The 12,679-nt window shown below is 33.1% G+C and overlaps 2 protein-coding genes across 5 annotated transcripts in view; one reads left to right on the forward strand and one right to left on the reverse strand.

Moving 5' to 3' along the window:
- Positions 1 to 12,679, reverse strand: part of LOC143196611 (uncharacterized) — a 132,721-nt gene that overhangs the window by 51,570 nt on the left and 68,472 nt on the right. For all 3 annotated transcript variants that reach the window (XM_076404445.1, XM_076404443.1, XM_076404444.1), the window contains exon 3: positions 134 to 344. In XM_076404445.1, coding sequence (XP_076260560.1) covers positions 134 to 331 — 198 coding nt within the window. In that variant the 5' untranslated portion in view covers positions 332 to 344. The remainder of the gene's footprint in view (positions 1 to 133; positions 345 to 12,679) is intronic.
- Positions 1 to 12,679, forward strand: part of LOC143196612 (regucalcin) — a 56,808-nt gene that overhangs the window by 653 nt on the left and 43,476 nt on the right. The window lies entirely within an intron of this gene.

A 12,679-nucleotide genomic window follows, 5' to 3' on the forward strand; every position in this document is an offset into this window, starting at 1 on the left:
TTATGTACCGTTGTCTTTCAAAGGTGTTATAGAACAACTTCATTGAATAAGTATTTACTTATTCAATGAAGCATTACTTTCTTGTAGCGATCCAGTATTTTATTATTTTAATGTTATCACCCTATCCACTCACATTATTCCGCGAATTGACGTCGACTGGTTCTTTGAGGATCTTCCGCACGCCGTCAGTGTCATTTTTAATGACCGCCTCGTGCAGCAATAAATCATTCCGCTGTATAAGGGCCCTCCGCTCCAATTCCTCCGGAGTGGATGTAGGCGAGGGACATGTCCCCCTATTAGGGCAGCTGATGTATTGGATGTGATTAGACATCTTCTTTAAAAGCCTGAAACATAAACAAATTTCAAGGTTATTCTCCTTAATAACACCGGCTTACTTAAAATTGGACACAATTTCTAAATACGAGGTGTACTCGAAAAGTCTTTACCGGTTTTTCTCACGGATATCGCTAGGCTCAAGTATGCAATATAGAGTGTAACAGGTCAACTGAAAAGTCCCCGGCCTACCATAGTAAAACACAATTTTTGGCAAAATTAGTTTTTTTTTATTCAACATAATTCCCTTCAAGGGCGATACACTGATTATAGCGACCATCCAACTTTTCGATACCATTTTTGTAGTACGATTTGTCCTTTGCTTCACAATAGGCCTCAGTTTCGGCGATCACCTCTTCATTCGACGAAAATTTCGTCCCAGCGAACATTCTTTTGAGATCTGAAAGCAGGAAATAATCACTGGCGGCCAGATCTAGGGAATACGGTGAATGAGGAAGAAATTCGAAGCCCAATTCATGAATTTTTGCCATAGTTTTCTATGACTTGTGACACGGTGCATTGTCTTGATGCGTGAGCTGGTGATTTGGATTGCGATTTTTGATTTGTTGACGTTAGAAATTTTGATGACGTGCATTGACTGTTTTATTCGGTTATTCGGTTAGCTATATATTGACTGACAGAGCAAATAACAAAGAGCATTAATTTTATTATATCGTATCGAGCGACTTTTTCGGAAAAAGTTACCTCTAAAAAAATATAGCGGGAAAAGAAACTGTAATTGATCCCTAATACACCAGGGATCTTGACGCAGTAAAAGTACAACTTCTGACGGTATCTAGGGGATGAAAATCAATCCAGGTATAGTTTCACGAAAACAACTTTGTTTTACGGCACTGTGCTGGCAGTAAATTAAAGACCGCGTATTATGTTGCTATCGATTGCCAGGTATACCGGAAAACATTACCGTATTTTTTTCGAAAAGACTACCTAATTTTCACAAAAATCGAAATATTTATTAATTCAAATTATTGGTCATTCTGTGATTCTATACAGCTTATTTTCTACTTCTTCAAAATAGGCGATATGCTGATCTGCAACCGCATGTCCCATTGATGCGAAAAGTTGATAGTCGAACGGGACAAGGTCGGGAGAGTACGACGCCTCATCCAAGCACTATCAATGATTCCTTAGCTGATTTTGCTTTATGAGACTTTTTTCATTTGTAAAACACAAACACATGAAGATTAGGAATAATAATCTTAATATTATACTATATCTAAAAACTACAGTTAATTATACAGCCACAATAATTTATAGGTAAGAGTTAAAACTTATCACCATTGCCTTCAAGAATTTTCCATACGTCTGACATATAAACCGGTAAACATTATTTTAGCCTTTTATTTTGGTAAATTTTAAGTCATATATCATATTACTTTGTTTGAAAATGCCGAAAACAATAGATATTCAGGGTCACAAATTGATTGCGGCTTTAATAGGTTATTTCGAAAAGGAACGAGATAACGGAGGCCTCCTTTTGCCTATAAATTCCGTTAGAGAGGTAATTATTGATAATATTAAATAATATAAGTCCCTACAATTTTATTGAAAATGTTTTTAGCGGGTTTGCAACATTGTAATGGTTAGACGATATATATATGGATATAGTAATCTCAATAAAAATATACAAGAATAGTTTGTTTTTTTTGTTCAAACAAATTGAGAAATTGAGTAAAAGAATATTTACGACCAGACAAACTCACCGCAACAAAAGCACGAAGAACTGAAACTGCATAATACTGTGCTCCGTGGACGCTGCGAGGATAAAAACAAACTACCCTCCCACGCCATTTGCCTTTACGATAACGTTTACTTCTTTCCGCTGCATGAAATATAAAAAATCAATTTCGTTTCCACGATATCTCCGGAGAGTTTCGTCGTAGCAGATTGGTCAGTTCGTTGAACATTCGCTTTTTTAAAGGAATCTTTCGATTCGTTGCTTTTTTATGCCTTCCCGTATAAATAATGTTATCGAACGCGAGGGAAGTTAAATCTGCTTTAAATATTTGTTATTTTTACTTTTTTTTTTTATTTGTTTGGTACCGATCATAAACAGATCAATTATTTTAATACAGGTATTGCTATATAAGGTAATTCTTAGGCTTATTTGAACGTATGGTTTCGAACTGTGGGGTATTACTAGCAAATCCATTATAACAACCCTTCAAAAGTTGAAAAATAAAGTGTTACGTGCTCTCGTTGACACCCTGCATTACGTATATATCATTCTAGAACTTATATTCAACGTGATTTAAAGGACCAGTGTAACATTCTCAAGTTTTCAAGAGAAGTGAAAAAAGAGGAACTAAATCGTTTACTACCATCTGACTTCATTAAGTGACAAGTTCGTACAGATAACAGCGATTTTCTACATGTCATTTTATAACACAAAACCCATCGCATAACATAAACATACTTATTGCTCATTGGGCGGATTGCTTGAGTGCTAAGGCAATCAAGGAAACATGTAACAGTGATATATTGTAAAACGTACAATGAACGAAGCTTTAAGATTACGAATAAAACCCTCAAATCTTATTTGTATATCCTGTATATTCTTCAATGATCATAAAGTGGTTTACAATTAATCCGCTTACTGTGGCCATTGTGAATTATAAATTCAGATTAATACACAACGGAGAGAAAAAGGCGGTTCCAGATTAAGACCGTTCGCAATAATTAACATTTATTATTAAATTTCGGCAAATATAAAGTTAAATATTTAACAGGCATAAAAGGTTTCATATTTATCATGTTAAGTATACCTCCTTTTAATTAAAAGTTTGTGTGGAATTCTTGTCTCTTTTTTTATAAGAGAACTTAATAGCAGGTATTAATAAGAAATTATTAGCCTTGTTTGATTTATATATTCTAATTTTCTTTATAATTGTGACTGATTTTTGTAGAAAAATAACTTTGAATCTCGATAAAATATAAAAAACAACATATATTTTTTTATCACGGTATCTCCTTCGACTATTTGTCTCCAACTGGTCCAAAATATTTTAAAAATGAGTTTAATTAATTTATTTTTTATGGATTTGAAGATAATTTATGCCTAAAATCTATTTTGGACCTCATAAAAAGAGATTCTGCTTTAAAAACTTGATGAATTTACGAGATAGTATTAGAGATGAGATCATTCGTTAAAGATGCGACAGTCACACTCAAATTATAATAGTTTGGACATCTTTGTCAAGTGAAATGTGAACGAATTCCTCACATAAATCTAACTTTTTAATGGAAGACACACCGAAAAGCCTTGAAAAAGACATGGAACAAGATATCAAAAAATATAAGAATAATTTTGTTGGAGGACCGAATATCCGTGGCGAGATTTAGTGAAGAATTTTCGAACTCGGGCTATGAATTGATGGTGATCATTTTATCCAGATTCTGGCTCCAAAATATAAAATACTGGGTTTACATACTCGATATAGTCAAATGTCATCTATAGTTAAGAAATCGTTTGATCGTTGAGAAACATCTATTAAGTCTTTTTAAAGACTCATTTGAGTTAATTCATAATTATCTTAAAAAGAAATGAAACCACAAACCCTAAAATTAATAATGTCTCAAGATGGTTGAAACGCGAAAGAAGCACGTTAGAAACAAACAAACAATGAAGATTGTTCTCATTCTCATCGGACCATCGAATATGACTTGGAAAAATGGATTAACAGGTAAATTAAAAAATCCCCGGCCTGACACATAGTTGGCGCTACTAGAATTAAATCCATATGTTTTTTAGTTAGGCCTAACCCTCAAGAGATGCATTTATAAATTTGAAAATTGACAGATTACTAGTTTGTGAATAATAACATTTTGTGTGAACTTTTGTTTTTGTGAAAAAAATGGATAAAAATAATTTTGCGTGTTGATAAAATATTGCTTTTTGAAGGGAAAAAATACAGTTGAAGCAAAAACTTGATGCCTAGTTTTCGGACACTGCTAAAGGAAAATCAACCATCAAGGATTGGTACGCTAAGTTTAGACGTGGGGAAATGAGCACCGAAGACGGTGAACGCAGTGAACGCCAAAAAGAGGTTGTTACCGACGAAAACATTTAAAAAATCCACAAACTCATTTTCAATGACCGTAAATTGGTATTGAATGAAATAGCAGACGCCCTAAAGATATCAACTGAACATGTATATCTTATCATTGGCAAGTATTTGGGTATGAGAAAGCTCTGTGCAAAGTGGATGCCGCGCGAGCTCACTTTTAACCAAAAACAACGATGAGTTATAAGCGTAATAAATCCTAGTTTTTGCATCGATATGTGACAATGGATGAAACATGGCTCCATCATTTCACTCCGAAGTCCAATCCACAGTCATCGGACTGGAGTGCACACGATGAACACGATGAACCCGCTCCAAAGAGTGGTAAAACGCAACAGTCGGCTGGCAAGTTTATGGCACTTGTATTTTGGGAAGCGCATCGAATAATTTTCATTGATTACCTTGAAAAAGAAAGAACTACTAAAAGCGACTTTTACATAGCGTAATTGGACCGTTTGAAGGGCGAAATCGAAGAAAAATGGTCGCAAGAAGGTGCTGCTTCACCAAGACAAGTCAGTGAAAACGATGGTAAAAATCCATGAATTGGGATTCGAATTACTTCCTCATCCACCGTATTTCCCAGATCTGGAATCCAGCGACTATTTCCTGTTCATAGATCCCAAAAGAATGCTCGCTGGGAAGAAACTTTTCAATTGACCTGTTACACTAACAAATAAATATGGTGTTTTATTTCTTTTAAGTTGTTTACTTGTTCAGCTACTCTCGTATATTCCGTTAACCTTATATTTTCTATTAAAAGAACAAAATACAGTTGCAGTAATAAGGTTCCTGTCTTAGTCGTGAAACGTTCATTTTGGGAATTAGGAAATGAAAGTTTAATGGAGCGTTGGTTGTACAAACTCGCCCCATATAAACTATATTGTTATTTTATTGGAGTGCTTTACGAATAGTTGTTCTTTCATTTCTTTCGTGGTCGCATATATACTTACAAGTGCAACAGTATAAAAATAAGTGATAAAAGTATACTGTTGGGTTGGATTAGAGAAAAAGTTATTTCGTTTATGTTTTTACAATAAAGTATACAGTTGAAATAGCAATCAATGATCATATTGCTGACATATTGTTACTTTTATAGTAAAATCTTAGTTAAACTGTTACAGAATTATGAGAGCTTTTTAGAGAAAGATCCTTACTATACAGTGGATACATTAACACTTCAAGCTCTAAATATGTATGTTGTCTTGAGTTGTCGTGATGGAAGGCAACGCCTTTACTACTGTACAATTTTAACGTTTTTAAATCGCCTGTTAAATCTAAATCTATAATGTATTATATGTGTTTAACAGAATAAGTATCAGTATAAGTTAAATATTAGACAAAAAGGAACATTTTCCGTAACCCTAGATATAGAGTAGAATATTTTTAATTATTAGATATCAAAATTAGTTCGCATTTTACAAAATCTTACTATAACAATCAGTTTCACTTAAAATAGCTGTTATTGGAGTACGTATTATTCGATAAAAGATTGGATAAATGTTATTAATGTATGTGTTACTTATTCACGGATTTCATCATGAAATAACGCTTTTTAATTTCTTTTAAGGCAATCGACAAATGAACCCATTTTTGGTACCTTATTGAATGTTCGAAGATGTAGCAAGAAGGAGCAAAGTTTGGAGACTACGGCGGGTGGAAAAACATTTCCAATTTTAATGTTTTCGATAATATTTTCATGGGTTTTGCAACATGTGGTCGAGCGTTGTTATGCTGAAGAGTAACATTGTTGTGTTTGTGCTTACATTCCGGCAATTTTTCGCGCAGTGTTCGACTTCAAATTATTTCGACTTTTAAAGCGTCGAAACCAGTATTCAGATATTGAAATCGATGGAGCACGGTTGCCATAAGCTTCACACAGTATTCGATAACCCCAAGCCGCGTTTGTCACAAATTCAAACATTTTTAAACCACCGAAAAATGTCTTGTTCACACTCTGACCAAACTACACATACTGCAAAGTGAAGACTGTTAGTGAGGCTTCAACATGAAGTTAACATCATCTGTTGTAAAACCTTTAACTCTAATAGGCCGACAGATAAAAGTGCACAACCAGGTAATGTAATATAATTTTAAAAAACCTTATTCATTTATTAAATAATTTAATGTAAAAATCAGATTAAAAACAAATCAACAAACTCAGAAAATATTTAATGGATAAACATTGATATAACATTTTTTTAAATACTTTTTTAGAGAAAAGGAGAAAATTAATAAATGTTCAATGTCCATCACTCCAAAATGATGGTCCTGCTACCCTCTGGCCCTTCTGTCTTTTCGTTTGAATCGCATTTCCATAAATAAGCTTATTCCGGCTTTTTATCAAACTCTGAAGGTCAACAAATATGTCTGGCCCCGAATGTTGAAATTGCCTTTGTTGACTTACGACATTTTTGCTGTACGTAGCACAAAAATACTGCGCACTGCTTTCGCTGCTTTTCAGTCTTTATTAAACGCGAACAAAGGAGGATGTCTGGAATTATGGCTATCGTCAGCCAGAGATCCAAATTTGAAATTTAAAACGTCAACCAAGATAAATAATTATATTTTCGAACAAGTGCGTTTTGGATTGAAATAAAATTGTCACAATTATTTAATTTTCACTATGCTGACTCGATGGATATATCTTAATTCCTATTAATACTAACCTCATCATCTATTAGATCAACTTCTAATATTGGTTTATTATAATTGATGTATTATATTGATCAAATTTTATTCAAATTAATGAATTTAAAATAATTGATAAATTAAGATTACGCGACAAAACTTTAGCACACTCTACAGTTTTGAGACTGTCGACTGTTTGGACTATTTTCAGTCGATAGTTCTTAACGCTAGTTTTTTACAGATTTAGGTTGTTGCATGTATTCTGTTAAATGTTTTACTTTAAAAGGACATTTATTGAGATTTGAGAACTTTCTAAAACTGTTTACACCATAGCGATAATGTGTCATAAGAACGATGTTAATATGGCAGCAATCCAATTGTTGATTAATTTTCGCACTTAAATATTTCGAAATAGTGTTCCAACAAAGCTATGCATCATCGATCTGAACAAGTATTAAATAGATGACGCTGTGTCTGTTCCCTGTGAGCACACTGGCGGAAGTATAATCTTCTTGTTATTATGAAAGCTCCCCCGCTATTGCCGGTCCTTTTTACAACAGCACATCCTCCAATTTGCTCAACTAACTCTGTAATAACGGTTTTATTCAGCTCGTGTTAAGCAATTGTACTGGTGTAAAGATACTTCCAACGTCACCTAATAAATTCAAATAAATTGGTTTATCAGTCAACCATAATGCTAATTTGAACCTATGGCGTGCAAATATGTAATTGCACCAAAACATCAAACCAACTAATAATCTAACGCACCCAAAACAAAGTTCTACGATAAATTAACAATCTTATCGCTATGTAACCAATTAAGCTCTGCACGATAACCTCGAAATCAAATGGATATACGAAGTGATCCAAGATATCGACTTAAAATACGAAATAAGGTTGCTAAATCATTTCAATCCGGAGACAATAGAGCTAGTGGACAATACACATGAAATCAGAGGATTGAAACGAACTAAACCACATGAACTTATATGCAAGTACAACAGAACAGTAGTAAAAAGCTAATTTGTAGATTAAGATGGCAGTAAGCATATTTAATATAAGATGTAATTAATTAAAAAAATTGAGCTCATGACCCTGCTGGTCTCATCATATTCACAGCAAGACCATAAATATTCAGCTTCGATGTCAATGTAGATGCCTCTCCAGAACTATAAAACTTTTTGTGCTTGGGATTGTCGTAAAATTCATTATACGCCACAGAAAACGCTTCATTTTTGCCTGATTTAACTAACTGTGTTGCTGTTTCAAAAACGTTTTAGGCATTGGGAAATATTAGTTAAACTAGGTTGTATATAATGTATTTTATCTGATCCTAGGGGTCAGATATCTTGCGTTTCATCGTCAGATATACCGGATAAAATAAGTCACGATACCGGAGCAGCCGTTATATATGTATAGCTATTATGAAGGGCTTTATTCGGATATTCAACACCAAACTTCTCGGATACGGAAGTGCCGGCGTTTAATTTATTAATCCCTTGTCTACACTGTAAGGAGGTTTATTATGGCGACAATAAATATCTACTGTTATCGAAATTGTATATAGCCGTTCGTATCAGATACATATGGACATTACCGTATATTTTCGCATCATATTGTATTTTTATCACGAAAAGGATTATTTATTTAAGTCACATGTTACAAAATATTGATTTGAAAGACAATTGAATGATGTGTGGATACTTATTATGTGGTTGCATGTATATTTGTGGTAAGCGCCACGACCCTTTAGGCCACCACGCATTCACCTAGAACAAGTTCAAAGATTAGCAACGCCGGTCTCGACGACGTCTCGCTCTTTTTTCTTTTCTCCATCTCCCTGTAACAGTACCACTTCCACTGCGCTACCGTACTTCCTTTACCGAACCTAATATCCTGTCAATTCTCCCGTCGACCACATGTATCATTCAAGTTAAAATAAACAAGTATTTCTTCAACCAGTGTTTTTAGTTCTCGTGCAAATTCCTTCCAAAAATAGTAGTGAGTATTCGGACAAACAATCGCATCAACAGCATACATTTCGAGCGACCGACCAGACGAGCATTCCTACATATTGCATGTATCAACAATATTTCTTGGTGAAATTGTGAACTGTCATTGTAAACTACGGGGTGTACTGAAGTCATTACCGATTTTTCTAACAGATGTCTCTAGGCAATGTTATGATTTGTCATGTATGTCATTTCAATCTACTAATATTAACCTTTACAGCTTTATATATTATATTTGGCGAAAGTAATACTGTCATAGATTTATACCTCCTTGAAAATGTCAAGTTTCCTGTCTTATTTACGGCACGTACTCCTTTACGCCGAAAGTCCTTTAGCCGAAATCTTTTGCTGGTAGAAACTTATCATGACCATGCTCAAAAATATGGAATTCTGGGTTTCTAAAATTCAAAAGTGATGATTTCGAAGTGCAAGACAAATAACGTTCTCGTAGACCGAGCAAATTTGAAAATACGATAAGTGTTACTGGATGAAGACTCAACCCTGGTTATTGGATGAAGACTGAAACTCGGAGAAACAGTTAATAGTGATTGCTACCGGCAACAAATGATCAGTTTAAACTATGCATTGATCGAAAAACATCCGGAATGGGTCCGAAGATACGATAAAGTGATTTTACAGCAGGATAACGCGCGCTCTCATAAAGCAAAACCGGTCAAGGAGGGGTTGAAAGAACGATGATTGATGGGACACATTATCACACCCGCCGTAATCTCCAGACCTTGCCCCGTTCGAATATCAACTTTTCGCATCAATGGGACTTAGATAAATTTTTCCATTTTGTTGAAAATTATGTAGATTTTTTCGAAAAAAAAAACGGTAATGACTATATAACGGTACCGGATACCGGGATAATATACCTGCTATATTCTAAAGATGCCTTTTAGAGGTTAATCATAGAACAGTAACCTTTGCCTTTTCGATAATACATATTTCACTCTTCTTAGTCACTCACTCATCGTGTGCGATTATGCCTGTGCGATGAAAACTTATGGTAATGTTAGTTACAACGACAACGTTTAATAATGATTTATTGAACAATAACCTATCTCAAACTTTTAAAGACCTTTCAAGCAGTTTAGTAGAAGATGAATCACCTGGTTCCAGAGGTTTACATGCGATGAGATAGACCCAAAAGAGAAGATGACTACAATAATCATTAACTGAAAATGCCATTTAGAACAGTTTCAAAATCATGGTTTCATTGCTTGCCAGACAGAAAAGAAGATTTTACTGTGGTGTATTGTGACTGATCTACTACTTCAATCTCAGTAACACAGAATTGGATTTATACAGAAAATCAAATGTTTTTCCTATTAAGCCTTGCTGTTCAACTGGTGGAATAAGCAAGATGTAGTAATTGCATTATGCTATAACTGAATGAAAATGTTATTGCAGATTTCTGTTAAAGTTAACTGAATAAATTGAATGACGTATTATGGCAAAAATGCAATCATACGTAATAAACAATAATATATGCATGTTGCAAGAGTTGTGAAAACAAAACACAGTTGCAGTTCGAATGGGAAGTTCTGCTCCACCTTCACGCCCTCAGCGACCACCACTTCTTCAGATAGATTGTAATCGTGTATGTTAATTGTAATCGTGTATATGCATGTTTCGAGAAATATGAGAGGAAGTTCTAAAAAATTATGGAAAATACTCAATTAATATATATTGTTATACAATGGTTCTTAATAAAAGTCTTTCTAAAGTGAAAAGAAGGTCATGGCATACACAAACGTCTAATATATAAAATAGCTTTAATTTTATATGAACCTAAATAATAATTATTATATCTGATAGTGTTTTAGTAATTAATATCCGATGATATCAGATAGTATTATACTAATTAATATCTGATAGCATTATACTAATTAATCAAGCTGGAAACGTTGTTTTATTATTATTTACGATTTTGATTCTTGATAATATAAGATAATTAATTTCTTTGTTTACACGTATATATTTTTATTGCAATAATTTATATCACATAATCACATATTACTCCGTTCTTGATGCAAAACATCGCTGGAATGGATATGTATTTTTATTGCAATAATTTATATTACATAATACATTTTATCGTTTAATTTTTTGTTACTATGGTTGACTAATCCATGTATTTGTTCTGTTATTCCGTCTTTATTACGAACGCCAAATTGATGGTCTGGAATAATATTTCTCTCTTCTGTGATTATTTTGAGTGTCTTAATGTATAGTTTTTTTAAAACTTTATAGATTACAGGTAACAGGCTTATAGGACGATAAAAGTACTCAAAATATAATATAGACGAATTCAGGAAACCCGTCTTTTGTTTTAAACAAATATGGTGGTTTTATTTATCAATTTATATGATTTTAAACTTGCAATAATACATTATTTGTTTCCTAACATCAGAAAAATGTCAATATATTTAGTTTGTATTGAAGTATGTAGGTTGATTACTTTGGTTTCCATTAAAAATATATTTTTCAGTTTTATTATTTTATAAAAATATTTACTGAGCAGTAAAAATCCATTTGGTAATTACTTTTGTTTGAAATACCTGCTGCTATTGAAATATTGATTTCATTTTATTTATTGGCATTTAAATATCTTTGTTACATTAGCATAGGTAACATACAATATTTTCAAAAATATATTAACAAAAGTTTACCTACATGCATTAAAAAAATAAATCGTGGAAATTACATCAGTACTAAGTTAAATATAATGTTAAAATAGAGTACATATACAAATAAAAGGCAGAAGAAGATATAAACTCCGTTTTCAACGCAAAAACACTTTTAGATAACATGGTAGTTGATAAAATATACATATTCAGAACTTTCCATAAATCTAAACAAAGTTTGTTTCACCACTGTCGAATATATGATAACATTTACTCAAGCTTTACCCTATTCCCACGTGTTCTTTAATGTCTTCACAATTATACATATGTAGTTTTACAATAGTACAGACAAAATATGCTGCATATATGGTTTCAATTAATATAAAGAAGTATTATTCTACAAACAAGAAGAAGTATGTTGCATATTGTTTTAAAATTAAAATAAAGGGTTATTAAGGTTTAACGCTCAAATTAACAGGCAAAATATTTTAATCTTGAGTTAATAGTAGCAGATGGTAAAATTCAGACTTGGACTATACATTTTTGTGTTGTCTGTCAGAATTGTCTTCAGTAAAAGCGTTTCTGGAATCTGTTTAATCCTGGTTAAGATTAATTAAGATCAAGTGGGGAAAGTGGCTTAGAAGATGGTATAAAGAAGTTGATGCATGTAAACAAAGCTCGCAAATGGATCATCTATGTCGTTTACATGACCATGAGAAAACTAAAAATGGCTTAGTCTATAAATCGTTTGACTATAATGACATGAGTTTTAAAAAAGGGTAGAAGTATGTTTGTTAAAGAAATCCAACCTTATCTGGAACAATTTGTTGTCGAGAAAAAGACATCCATGCTAAAAAGACTTTGAAATTCAGGAAATGGAGATCGAATACTGGCTAAAAATTTGGAGACCAAGGACTAGATTTGACTACAAATACTTGGATCTTAACGATGTAAAAATTGTTAGTAACTCCAAACTTGAATGTGTTGT

This window comes from Rhynchophorus ferrugineus, unplaced genomic scaffold, assembly GCF_030347505.1.
Source record: "Rhynchophorus ferrugineus isolate W39M unplaced genomic scaffold, kcgeb_rfMv2 rfM4, whole genome shotgun sequence".
NCBI classification, from domain to species: domain Eukaryota; kingdom Metazoa; phylum Arthropoda; class Insecta; order Coleoptera; family Curculionidae; genus Rhynchophorus; species Rhynchophorus ferrugineus.